Below are 13,396 nucleotides of genomic sequence, written 5' to 3'. Positions count from 1 at the left end.
AGTAATTTATCTATGGCATCATTTTACATGAGTTCATCTATATTTTAAAAATAGACTTCAAAGAAAATTACAAGAGGAGAGGTTGCTATTCCACAGAACTGCTAGTTTAGGATTCCTGGCAGCTTTACACTGTAAAAATATGACAGTCTTTTCATCTTGGGTCCCTGCACCATTCATGAACACAGGGTCATAGGCACAATCTCTGGATAGATCCTACTGTCTTTAAATCAAGATTTGAGCCTTTCCTGAAGACCCTGGGTATTTTACCTCTACTACAAAGACATTTCTATCCCAGGAGAGCACTTGAGCAAACATGGAGAAAGACTGGTCCAAAAGCTTAACACTCACCAATAGCTGGCAACAAGAGTGTGTGATCTGACTGATTAGCTTTCCCAACTCACAGTGGGCTGTCCTGCCAACTGAGTTCTGATTATTTGCTATAACATAATTATTCTTCCACTGCCTTAGAAGAAGGATGAGAAGGCTCAAAACCATGCCATGTGAAGAACAGGTGAGGAGATGACAATGTTTAACTGAGAAGAGAGATTTGACAGCACGATAGAGATTTTGTGTTCGTAGGGCTTCCACATGGATGATGGCATGACCGTGTGTGTGTGCACGCGCGCACGTGTGTGTTTCCAGAGGCTAGAACTGGGCCCCACGAGAGCCATTACAGGGAAATAGCTTCCTAAATGGAGGTCCACAACGTGTTCTTTGTCCCCTTGATATGAATATGGCAGTGGGCAGCTAGATGAGACAGTCTCAAAGCGCATCCAATGGCTAGATTCTACTGTTGATGTGATTGTTACGGGGGGCAGACAGAAGAGGCATTACAGGGTACTGGTTTAATACTTGAGCTTTGAAATAAGGTGAATCTGGGTTGGAATTTGTATTAGTTTACTAGGGTTGTTGTAACAAAGTGCTACCGTATGGCTTAAACCACAGAAGTTTATTATCTCCCAGTTATGAAGGCTGGAAAGCTGACACGAAGGGATTGGCAGGGCCGTGCCCCCTCTCAAGGTGCTAGGGAAGCTTCTCTTCTAGCTTCTGGTAGCTCCTTGGCTTGTGGGAGCATAACTCCAATCTTTATATCATGTTCTCCCTGTGTGCATGTCTCTTTTCCTATGATGTCCTTTTTATAAGAATCCTACTCCAGATTGACCTCATGTTAACTCTGTCTGTAATGACCCTATTTCCAAATAAGGTCATATTCTAAGGTACTAGAGGCTGGGACTTCAACATATGCATTTGAGGGGAATACAATTTTACCTCTTAGTGGATTCCAGGGCTAACATTTAGGAGCTGTAGGATTTGGGGAATGTTCCTTAACATCTCTGTGTCTCCTGTTCTTCATCCTTCAAATGGGGATGATGTTGAGGATTAAGTGGAGAACTGCACGTAAAAGAACACAGAGTGTACGTCCCCCGGGGTCATCACGCAATAAATGTTGGCATTCAAACAAATGGAAATCCAACATCTAGGGGACATTTCTGGAATTGTGTGCCCCCTTCACATCCAGGGAAGTGTTTGTGGTTCTTCATGTTAGATGTTATGGAAAAACCCGAGTGAACTTTTTGGCCAACCCAATATTTTCTGTCATGTGTACAAAAGGATTTTTAAACCCACCTCTGTAAAACTGGAACTGAAAAAGAAAAATTCACCCTAGTTATTCACCACAAATATTTCTTCAGCTTTCTCATTCCAAGGACTTCTGGGGTTGAAATAAACACCTGTCTTAAAAATAGCAAATCATTTCACAAAGCCCTGTGCTAAAAATAAGAGAAAACCAGCGTAAAGTTATTCCTTCCTAAATATTTTGATGTATCCCAGAATTATTTAAAATTAGAACAGAGAACAACTGTCAACTAAAGCCAGAGAATAGACCTAACTGGGAATTCAGGACCTTTGCCCTGGGGCCTTGGCTTACTTCTTTATCTGGATTTTCCTTTTGTCATTGGGATTGCTTTGGGTGATAGCTTTGTAAATGTTGAATATGTTGTTCGATTGTCCTGACAGGATGAAACATCTTGATAAGATGAAAACTATTTTCATTCCTGTTTTGATTGTTACCCCTGCTTTTAACTCCCTCCCGCCACCTCCCTTTAGGCCCTGTTTCTCTTCACTGAATTGGAAAATCTGAAAAAAGCAAGAGCTGCTCCAGGGAGACAAAGGACTCACCCACCTGCTGCTCACTCCGGTTTCTTAACTGGGAATTAGAAAGTGCAGTGAGACAAAGCACAGAATGTAAATCTCTCTGATCTCTGGATTTTTTCCAGGGTCGCCTCAAAGTTTGTTCCACGGAACAGCTGTCCTTTGAGTGGCGCCATAAACATCCCGTGTTCAAACACATTTAGAGGTTGCCGTTGTGTCCCCCTCTTGGAGTTTCACAGTGCCTGTCAACCAGTAGAAAACTCAACGTCCTGCAGTCAGGAATCATCTTTTACAACCCATGCTTGTCAACCTTATTCATCTAGAATAGCTATTTACAAATTTTAGGAAACTGCTATGCCTAGGGGGCCCAGGTTGAGGGAATATTAATCTAAAGGAAACAAAACTGCCTCACCTGAAGTCACAGGGCTAGGTAATAGTAAATCTGGAACGGCAATCAGGTGTTCGTGGTCCCTGTTCCATGATCTTTCTTTCTCTCTCATCTAAAATATATTCATAATGTTACTAAAAATGCTGCAGCAGAATTTGCTGAGCTCAGCCGAATCCACCATCCAGAAAAGCCGAGTTCTCCCCCTTCAGTCTCAGAAAAGGACATTCATTCCAAAAGGAAACTCTTCCTGTGGGAGGAGATGGATGCAGCGGCCCAACCTTCTTTTTCCTCTCGAGTCACCTCTTGGTGCTGAGTCCGCCACTCCTCAGCCTCGTTTCCACCTCTGTCCTGGTTTCTGCTCCACAGCCCTGAGTCCAGACTCTTCCTCTCAGGCCTCCAGGTTTCCATCCAGCTTTCCCCAGGATGCACCAGAAAGTGGTAGCTGCAGACACCCTTCCAGGTCCTGCCTCAAAGTGAAGTCGCTACAAGGCAAACACACCTTTCTCACACTAATACTGATGGACCAACTTCAACACAGTTGGTGTGAATGACCATCTTTCCCTCCTTTTTCTGACTGGCCAAGATTTCCCTTCTTTTGTAAGTCAGCTGGCATTTCACCAGGACCCCGGGAGGGGAGGTGGGTGGGTTACAGGAGAGGCTAAGCCTTTAGCATTCTGTCTCGTGCAATTTTTACACATTGGTGATCATAGTTTTTTGATGCAATTTTGCATTCTTTCATTATTTTTCTTTGTGTTTTTTGGGTTTTTTTTTTGGTCTCTTTCCCTCCCTGCCTTGCCATGCTATTCTTAAAAGGAAAGAAGTTGCTCTGGTTGGTCAGGCTTCAGGAACACATGAGACAAAGGAGAGTGGGGGAGGGGAAGGCAGGGAAGACAGCTGAGGCTGGGAATGCACGTGAAGTGAAACGTGGGCTGCTGTTTCTGCGAGCACCTAGGAAGGTGCTCAGTGATGGTGCACGAGTTCCAGCTTGGATTCCTAAGCGAGAGACCGCATTGTCTTGCAAACAAGTTCAAGGTGTGTATTTTTAAAAAGATGTATAAACGGCCAACTTTAGGCATACAGCCATGGTCCTTGTATAACATTTTCACAACATGTTAGCTAAGTTTTGGTTTCTAGCCATGAATTCACACATACAGGGTGTTTTCATAGCATTAGAGATGAAGGATGTTTTGTATTTTTGTTTTACTTTAAGAAGCAAAGGATATCAGACCTGCTCGGGGACAACACAGCATAGTTCAGAGTCTTGCTACTCAAACACTTAAAACTGTGGTCCACAGACCAGCAGGATAAGCACCGACAGGGAGAAATCTCAAATCCTACCCCATACCTACTGAGTCAGAATTTATATTTTAACCAGATGCCCCAGCAATTCACATGCACGGGTACACATACCAGTGTATGAGGAGCTTGGGCCAAGAGGATGGGCTCTGGGGCCAGGCAGAGCAGGGTTGAGTCTTGGCTCTATTCCTGCCTTGCTCTGTGACACTGGACAATTGTCTTAACCTCTCTGAACCTCCACTTCTTCATCTTTAAAATACACTTAATGAAAGAATTTATTTTACAGTCGTCATGAAGATGAATGATAACCTATTGCTTGTTAATAGTATGCAAGTAATGGGGTGTTCTGTGTGTAGGGAGGAACATTAGATCAGGGCCTGGGACAATGTAAGTGCTCAGCACATGTAAAATATTATTATTAGAAAAAGAAATAAATAATTCAACAAATATTTTCCGAGTGCTTCCTGAGTGCCAAGTACTCTTTTAGGCACTGGGAACATCACTGTGATATGACAGTCAAAAATCCTGCCTTTGTGAATTGATGTCCTAGGGATGTATACAGATGGCAGAGGATTGCTTTTATTACAACAAAATAACCTTAGGCTCTCAGTAGCTATTTGTTTCATTGAACAAGTGCCCAATGCATCTTAGCTATTATCATTATTATTGTAGAAGTGATGAATTGAGGGTTGTCTTATTATAATTTTTAAAATTATGAGTTGCAGACTGGTCGTCTTTACTAACAGCAAAATGACGTTAGTTGTTTCTTTTTTTAAAATTTTTTAGAAGTATCACTTTTTTTTTTTTTGGCTGCGTTGGGTCTTCGTTGCTGCGCGCGGGCTTATCATTGCGGTGGCTTCTCTTGTTGTGGAGCACAGGCTCTAGGCATGCGGGCTTCAGTAGTTGTGGCACGTGGGCTCAGTAGTTGTGGCACACGGGCTTAGCTGCTCCGCAGCATGTGGGATCTTCCTGGACCAGGGCTCGAACCTGTGTCGCCTGCATTGGCAGGCAGATTCTTAACCACTGAGCCAGCAGGGGAGCCCCCTTAGTTGTTTTTTTTAAAGCTGAATAAATAATGGCATCCCATTCCCTAAAGAATAAAATCTAAACTCCTCCGTATACTCAGCAGGATTCTGCAGCCTCATCTGTGTCATTCTCTGTTCCAGCTCTTTCTTTGCTGAAAGCTCTTAGCAAATCTGTCCCTGGCACCAAGTAAGCACTCACTAAACGTCAGCCCTAATCACCACAGTTAGCTCCTGCCCCTGTATCCCTGTTCAGGCACTTCCCTCTTCCTGGGATGCCTTCTCTACGAGTCCAACTCCAAAGTACTTATTAAAGCCTATTGGAATACGTGAGTATTAAAGAAAGGATGGATATACCTGCTTCTTCTCCTCTGGTCCTATGGCATCTTCTCTCTTACACTTGACTTTGCATTTGAGTAAGTGAATGCAAGTCGGCCTCCCTGTCTAGAAGTGAGCTCTTGAGGGGGAAGCCCAGGACTGTGTCGCAGTCACTGTGATGCCCTTCTGGCCCCACTCCCTCAGCAAGGTCTGGTGGTACTTGGAAGCAGTTGCTGACCTGAGTTGCTCACAATCCTCTTGGGGAACTCACAGAGCAAGACAGGAAGGCAGGCAAACAACCAGGCACAATTTGGGGTTCTGGGGCTTTCCACGGGTGCCTGGGAAATTGTCAGAACAAGTGGTAGCCTCTCCTAGTGGGATTTTGTGATTCTCCATGGAAAAGAAGTGGTGCAGAAGAAAGGGGAATTGTGCATTGATGGGAAATCCTAGGAAACACTAAGAGGAGGCACTTAGAAGAGTCAACAAAATCTGGAGAGGTGGCCACTTTCAGAGCGAAAGCCTTGCCAGAAATCCTGCACCCAGCCAAGTCTGGGACGGGGGTGAGGGGTCCCCTAGTCCTGGTGACGGAGAAATAAAGGAGCCTCTCTGCATTGAGTTGTGTCCTTCACATGTTGAGAACGCACGCACCCACACACCACACACACGCTACTACACACATAAACACAAATTCAAACAAACATAAATATAAATACAAATCCGAGTACATTCAAAAGAGGGAAAGCAGGGTAGTAAGGGAATTTGAAACCACACTGCGGAGGAAGGGGTGAAGGGATGAGAGGTGTCTAGCAGGAAGAAACAACGTGGTAGGGCAGGTAGATGCCTTCAAGCCCATGGGGGCCTGACCTATGGAAGAAGAATTCGAGTTCTTCTGAACAAAGCAAAGAGGCAGAGGCTGTGGTTGGAACTCAAGGCAATTGGAAGTTCTGGGAAGGGGGATTTCAACTCAGTGTGGGGAGAAGCAGGCTGTGGGCGTTCAGGGTCCAGAGCCCAGATCTGGTATCATCTCCCCTGGTTCGAGTCCTGGCTCCGTCACTTAAAAGCCGAAGTGATCTTAGGAACTTATTTAGCCTCTCTGAGGCTGAGTTTTCTCATCTATAAAACAGGGGTAATAACCATACCTACCTGTTAGGTTTAAATGATCGCACAGGGCCTGTTTAAGCTTCAGGCCCCATTAAACCTGGATCCTCCTCTAAGACTGTGCATCGTGGCAATTGGGGTCACTGGTCTCATTTTAATATGAGCCCCAGGGAAGGACCTCTTTTCCCAGAGAGTGAGGCCCACAGTGGCTCCTACTAATGTGGTGGTCTTCCTTGTAACCTTTCCCCAGCTTCCCGGAAAACAGCCGGCTGGCTGGTCGATGCAAGCGAAAATTGACGTGTACATGTGGCTGGGCTCCACCAGACACTCTAGTGCCATTTTGAACAATTTACCAGCAGGCTATGAAGCAGAAATGTCCTCCAAAGGGGCTGGCACCAGTAAACCCCCAGCTAACCTGCTCTACCAAGGTATGATGCCCACTGGGCAAAGAGGGTCATAAGATGTCTCTGGTGGGCTTCTGAGGAGTGGCATTCATGAGCTGTTTGCCTATTATTTTAGGATCAACTTATTTGCCTCTTTTAATACAGTTTCTAAATTTTCTTTCTGACCTTCCAATGTCCCATCTAAAGAATAAAGTGAAGTTATTAAATATATCTGGAATAAATGTTTATATTTTTCTGTTAATGGAGAGAATGCAATATGAGTTTGTTTGTTGGCAGACTATATAGATTGAGTTTGCATTTAAAGCAAAAGATGTCTTTTTCGGTGCTTCCCTGGTGGTGCAGTGGTTAAGAATCCGCCTGCCAATGCAGGGGACACGGGTTCGATCCCTGGTCCGGGAAGATCCCACATGCTGCAGAGCAACTAAGTCCATGCGCCACAACTACTGAGCCTGTGCTCCAGAGCCCACGAGCCACAACTACTGAGCCCACGTGCCACAATTACTGAAGCCCACGCACCTACAGCCCGTGCTCCGCAACAAGAGAAGCCACCACGATGAGAAGCCCGCACACTGCAACAAAGAGTAGCCCCCGCTCGCCACAACTAGAGAAAGCCCGCATGCAGCAACGAAGACCCAATGCAGCCAAAAATAAATACAATTTTTAAAATAATAAAGCAAAAGATGTCTTTTAAAGAGACATCAGTATGTTCTTGTGCTCATAGGACCTGTGGAATTAAAGCAGGTTTCCTTTTACATGGCATTGGGGTTTTGACGCATAAACAGCAGCCATTTACATTTCCCAGTAATGACCCAGTAGAAACTGGTATCATTGGGGTCACTCATGTTTCTCTAGCTTGGTTCTTGGGTTTAAACTACTTTTAGCAGTTCAGCATGGTTTATGTAATCCTCTCTTCTATGCAGGTATGTTCTATGAGTGCCATCATATTTACATTTCCATATAATTTTGAACTTTATTCTAAGCATTAATGCCTTACAGTTGCATTTTGCTTTCTGTTTCCAAATTGCTTCAATTTGCACGATCCTTGTTGCTGAATTCAGATAGGGTAGAACACAGTTTTACCTTCACTTCAACTGAAGTTGAGTTTTTGTGTATTTTTTTTTGCGGTACGCGGGCCTCTCACTGTTGTGGCCTCTCCCGTTGCGGAGCACAGGCTCCGGACGCGCAGGCTCAGCGGCCATGGCTCACGGGCCCAGCCTCTCCCGGCGTGTGGGATCTTCCCGGACCGGGCCACGAACCCATGTCCCCTGCATCGGCAGGTGGACTCTCATCCACTGCACTACCGGGGAAGCCCTGAAGTTGAGTTTTGAATTGAGCCAGTGTCTGAAACACTGGAGGACTGTCTACAAATCCAGGTTTCCCGTGTTGCACAATGCTCCTCTGATGTTGACTGAACTTGACTGCCAGTAGAACCTAAATGGCTCAATAGTTAGAGAAGACAGAGTTCTGGAGATATTTATCCAATGGTTCAGCTCGTGGTTTCCATGCCCAATATCAATGCGTAAGAGCAAGGAAAGCTCAGCTCTGTCTTTTTGAAAAATGCACAACCCCTACTATATGCCAAGCATTGTGCCATACACTTTACACATAGGATTTGATTTATTTCTCACACCAACCTTGGGTGGTTTCTTCGTTCTACAGGTGGAGAAAGGATGTATTGGAAATGTTTAGAAATTGCCCAAGATCACACAGCTAGTAAATGATGGAACAAACTGTCTCCAAACTCTTCTTTATTTCCACTGCTTTCCATCCTGTCTTTAGAGTTTTCATCTTTGGGTGAAAACACCCACATCAAGTTACCTTTTTATTTCTATAGACACTATCTCTAGAGACCCAAGGTACCTGGACATATTTGCTGTCCCAGCTAGTAACGGTTCAGAGGAGAGGAAAGCCTTTTTCCAAAGCTTTCAGATCCTCTGCAGCATGTTCTTTTCACGGAATGACCTAATAAACTTTCTCGGCTGTGCCCTGACATTAATGGCTTTGGCTGCCTTCCACACCTCCTGGAGAATTTCCTTTCTTCATTCATTTTATGCTTCAGAACATATCCATTCAACCACTAATTAGTTTGCACCTGCATATGGAAGGTACGGTGGGAAAACTAGTGGGGAATGAGGAGTGGAGGGAGAGGTGATCCTGGCCCTCCAGTGGGGGCAATCAGACGTGTCTCTAATAACCACATGTGGAAAGTGAGCCGCAGCACAGAGATGGGCCAAAGTATGAGAGCAGAGAGGAAGCTGACTTTACTAGTCTAAGGAACAGAGCTGGTAAGACTCAAGGTTTCAGAAAAACGAAACCTAGACTAAATCAATGGCGACCCCTGGAGTTGTGCAGTGTCCTGCCTATGTGGTTGTATTGGGAGCTCTGCTAAAATTCTGGGGTGACTCACTTCAGAAACAGCTTGTGGATGATCTCAGGGAATGAGCTATTCTCAAGTTCACTCCCAGCTGAGAAATTTGCCCACTTATGTAGCGTGTTAAGGAACGCTTAGAGAGCGTGGGCTCTCTCTTGACATACCCTGGTCAGGAAATTCCTCAACCCTCTGCTGAATGTTCCTTTGTTAACTGTCACCCTTTTAAGGAGCTCTCTTGGGTAAGAGGGTAAAAGGGAAAAACACTTCTAACAGTTTTTGTTAAGGTATTTATCTCCCTTTATTCTACATGATATGTTTATATCACTATTTCTAGATTTTACATTTAACACATAACTACTCATTGTGAAAGACGAGGATTTACCTCTGTAACTTATCCAAGCTTTTACCTCCTTGTTCCAATTTTAAATAGATAGTTCTGTTGCCTAGTGTTTTTCTTGATTCAATGCAATCTCAATTAAAATCCCAGGGCGTCCCTGGTGGCGCAGTGGTTGAGAGTCCGCCTGCCGATGCAGGAGACACGGGTTCGTGCCCCGATCCGGGAAGATCCCACGTGCCGTGGAGCGGCTGGGCCCGTGAGCCGTGGCCGCTGGGCCTGTGCGTCCGGAGCCTGTGCTCCACAATGGGAGAGCCCACAACAGTGAGAGGCCTGCGTACCGCAAATAAATAAATAAATAAATAAAATAAAATCCCAGCAAGTTGTTTTGTGGATATCAACAAACTGATTCTAAAGTTCACGTGAAGAGGCAGAAACCCGGAAGAGTCAGCACAATATTAAGAAGAACAAAGTTGGAAGACTGACACTACCCGACATCAAGACTTACTATAAAGCTACAGTCATCAAGACAGTGCAGTATTAGCAAAAGAATAGACAAATAGGTCAGTGGAACACAACAGAGAGCCCAGAAATAAACCTACATAAATATATTCAGTTGATCTTTGACAAACAAGCAAAGGCAATACAATGGAGCAAGCATAGTCTTTTCAACAAATGGTGCTGGAACAACTGGACATCCACATGCAAAAATATAAATCTAGACATCGAACTTACGACATTTGCAAAAATTAACTCAAAATGGATCATAAACCTAAATACAAAATGCAAAACTATAAGACTCCTAGAAGATAATATAGGAGAAAACCAAGATGATTTTAAGTATGGCAATGATTTTTTAGATAAAACACCAAAGGCATGATTCATGAATGAAATAATTCTTTTTAAAAGAGGGTAAAAGGGAGCAAATGAATATAAAAAGCAAGAGGGGCCAGGCAAGGGCCAAGGATCATAAAGTCCATGAAACAAGGAATATGATTAACTCAACTCTCCCTTGGGGTTCCCCCACTGAACCCTGGTCTGCCCCACCTGCAGCCCTCTCTCTGCCTCCCATTCCATCAACCAGGTGTGCTCACTCCTGCCTTTAACCTCCCATGACCTCTGCCTGTATCTCCTGCAGGACACTTAGCTCTGGCTCCTGTCACTGGGATTGGGGCACTTGCTTATCTTCTGCCCCGTCCCTGGAGCTCCCCAAGGTCAGGGGCTGTGTTAGCTGCTTCAGAATCCTCAGAGGCCAGAACTGTGCCTGGTATACTGTACGTGCTCAAAATGACACTGGCTGGCTGAATGGATGGATGGATGACTCAAGACTTTACTGAGTTTATGGAAGCAAAAATGAAGAAATGTCCCCCTTTCTTATACACACACACCACTGGAAACAGGAGGTTTTACTAAGAGGTGAAACGTGGTATTTTTAAAATTTTTTATTGAAGTATCATTGACTTACAATATGATATCATTTTCAGGTGTACAGCACAGTGATTCAGTATTTTTGCAGATTATACTCCATATAAGTTATTACAAAATAATGGCTATAAATCCTTGTGCTGTACAATATATCCTGTTGCTTTATCTATTTCATACATAGTAGTCTGTATCCGTTCATCACATACCCCTAATTTATCCCTCCCCCCATCCCTCTCCCCTTTGGTAACCACAAGTTTGTCTTCTATGTCTGAGTATGTTGCTGTTTTGCATATAGATTTAAAAAACGTGGTATTTTAGGAAGAGATTTGGATTTTGGAATCTGACGGAAATGAAATCCAGGCTCTGGAATTAGTTAGCTCTGAAAACTTGGAAATGTATTTTAGCCTTTTTATGAACCATTTCCCTCATCTATAAAATGAAGATAATGATATATATTTCACGGGGTTGTTTTGTTATGAAGATTAAATCCCACAATGTGGTGAATGCACCAAGGAGAATGCCTGGCTCCAAAGTGCCCATGGACATGACCTCTTCCCCTATCTGCCCTGTGTCCCTTTTGGTCTAAGAGGCCTTCAGTGCCCGTGGTCTCCTTTGTCTGTCTCCGGAAACACCCACAGGTGAGCATCACACACAGACACCCACTCGCACTCACTGTTCCTCAGAAGCCCGCTAATGCCACCCCTTCCCGTTATTTGTCCACAGACCGGCATGTCTTCCAGCTGAGAGCTCACATGTACCAAGCCCGGGGCCTCATCGCAGCCGACAGCAATGGACTTTCAGACCCTTTTGCCAAGGTCACATTCCTTTCCCACTGCCAGACCACGAAGGTAACCAGGGGAGCCCACTTGCTTTCTCCCCGTAGCCCACAGCCGAGCCACAGCAGAACTCCAGGAAAGAAAAAAACAGGGGCATACTGCAAATACTTGTGTCTCTGGGTGTGTAGGTGTTTCAGTTGTTTCAGACTCAAAAGCATGGGCACAAGGCAGGCCAGACATCGGGAAGGTCTACTGATCCAATGTGATCTGTTGTCGTGAAGCCAAGAGAGCAAGTAACAGAGTTGAAGGAAGGGAGGGAGGAAAAGAGGGATGAGGAAGAACGGAATCTGGCACCCAGAGCACCTGCCGGAGTGATGGGCACATGCCAAGCTCAGTGGGATGAACAAACAGCTCGGACAACTTGCATGAGGCTTCTGGTGCAGTCTTTGCTGAGGGGTCCTGGTGGGGAGGAAAGCTGTCCTGCTCTGCAGTCAGGAAGCCCTAGACTTTGTACTTCTAGCTGGGTGACTTTGCAGACTTTTAACACCTGTGTGATTCAGTGTCTCTCTCTGGAAAATACTACTTCCAGACGGATGCTGTGAGGATTAAAGGAGATGGATCTCTACCTGTTTCCTTGGCTTTCTCCCTTTCCTGTACACTGAGTGCGGACATGTGAAAAGGGGCCCTAATGAGCGCACATCCAATAGGCTGCTTTTCTCATTAGATCGTATTCTCTAAGGATTTACTCTGTTCTCCGAGGATTCACTGTTCCGAGGGAGGGAAGCTCCGTAAAGGATTTGCCCACCTCTGGGAGTTAGGACAGAGTTAAGACACAAAGAGACCTGAGCTCACGTTCTACCTCATCTACTCTCCAGCTGCCTTTACTCACTAAACCTCAGTTCGTCTTCTTAAAATAGGGCCGTTGAGAAGAAGCAAAAAGTGTACAGAGAGATTGATGAGTAGTGGCCATTTCATTGGCTGATGTTAAGAGGGCTGACGTTTCTCCCCAAAGTGAGGCCGTGACCTGGGAGATGGTGTTTTGATGGATGACACTCAGGTTGAGAGCACAACGTGAGCTAGCATCTTGTCACTTTCACCAGCACGCGTGGAGCGCTTGCTCTGTGCCAGGTCCCATGCTGGGCTCGGGGGAGCTGGGGGACCAGACTCTGCTCTTTTTTTTTTTTTTTAATAGAACTTTACTGGAGTATAATTGCTTCACAATACCATGTTAGTTTCTGCTGCACAACAAAGTGAATCAGCCATATGCATACACATGTCCCCGGATCCCCTCCCTCTTGAGCCTCCCTCCCACCCTCCCTACCCCACCCCTCTAGGTCATCGAAAAGCACCGAGCTGATCTCCCTGTGCTATGCAGCTGCTTCCCACCAGTATATCCCCATATCTCTTCCCTCTTGCGTCTCCCTCCCACCCTCCCTGTCCCACCCCTCTAGGTCATCGAAAAGCACCGAGCTGATCTCCCTGTGCTATGCAGCTGCTTCCCACCAGTCAACTATTTTACATTCGGTAGTGTATATATGTCAATGCTACTCTCACTTTGCCCCAGCTTCACCCTCCCACCCCATGTCCTCAAGTCCATTCTCTATGTCTTCCTCTTTATTCCTGCCCTGCAACTAGGTTCATCAATACCTTTTTTTTTTTTTAGATTCCATATATATGTGTTAGCATACGGTATTTGTTTTTCTCTTTCTGACTTAACTTCACTCTGTATGACGGACTCTAGGTCCATCCACCTCACTACAAATAACTCAGTTTCGTTTCTTTTTATGGCTGAGTAATACTCCATTGTATATAT

At 45.0% G+C, this 13,396-nt stretch overlaps 1 protein-coding gene across 1 annotated transcript in view; it reads left to right on the top strand.

Moving 5' to 3' along the window:
* FER1L6 (fer-1 like family member 6) overlaps positions 1-13,396 on the top strand; it is a 131,061-nt gene that overhangs the window by 48,946 nt on the left and 68,719 nt on the right. The window contains exons 18-19 of the mRNA XM_024129424.1: positions 6,524-6,701; positions 11,531-11,655. Of these exons, the coding sequence (XP_023985192.1) occupies positions 6,524-6,701; positions 11,531-11,655 (303 nt within the window). The remainder of the gene's footprint in view (positions 1-6,523; positions 6,702-11,530; positions 11,656-13,396) is intronic.

This window comes from Physeter macrocephalus, chromosome 15 (assembly GCF_002837175.3).
Source record: "Physeter macrocephalus isolate SW-GA chromosome 15, ASM283717v5, whole genome shotgun sequence".
Classification (NCBI taxonomy): Eukaryota; Metazoa; Chordata; class Mammalia; order Artiodactyla; family Physeteridae; genus Physeter; species Physeter macrocephalus.
Note: the sequence above shows the minus strand (reverse complement) of the source record. Positions and strands in the feature narration are given on the sequence as shown.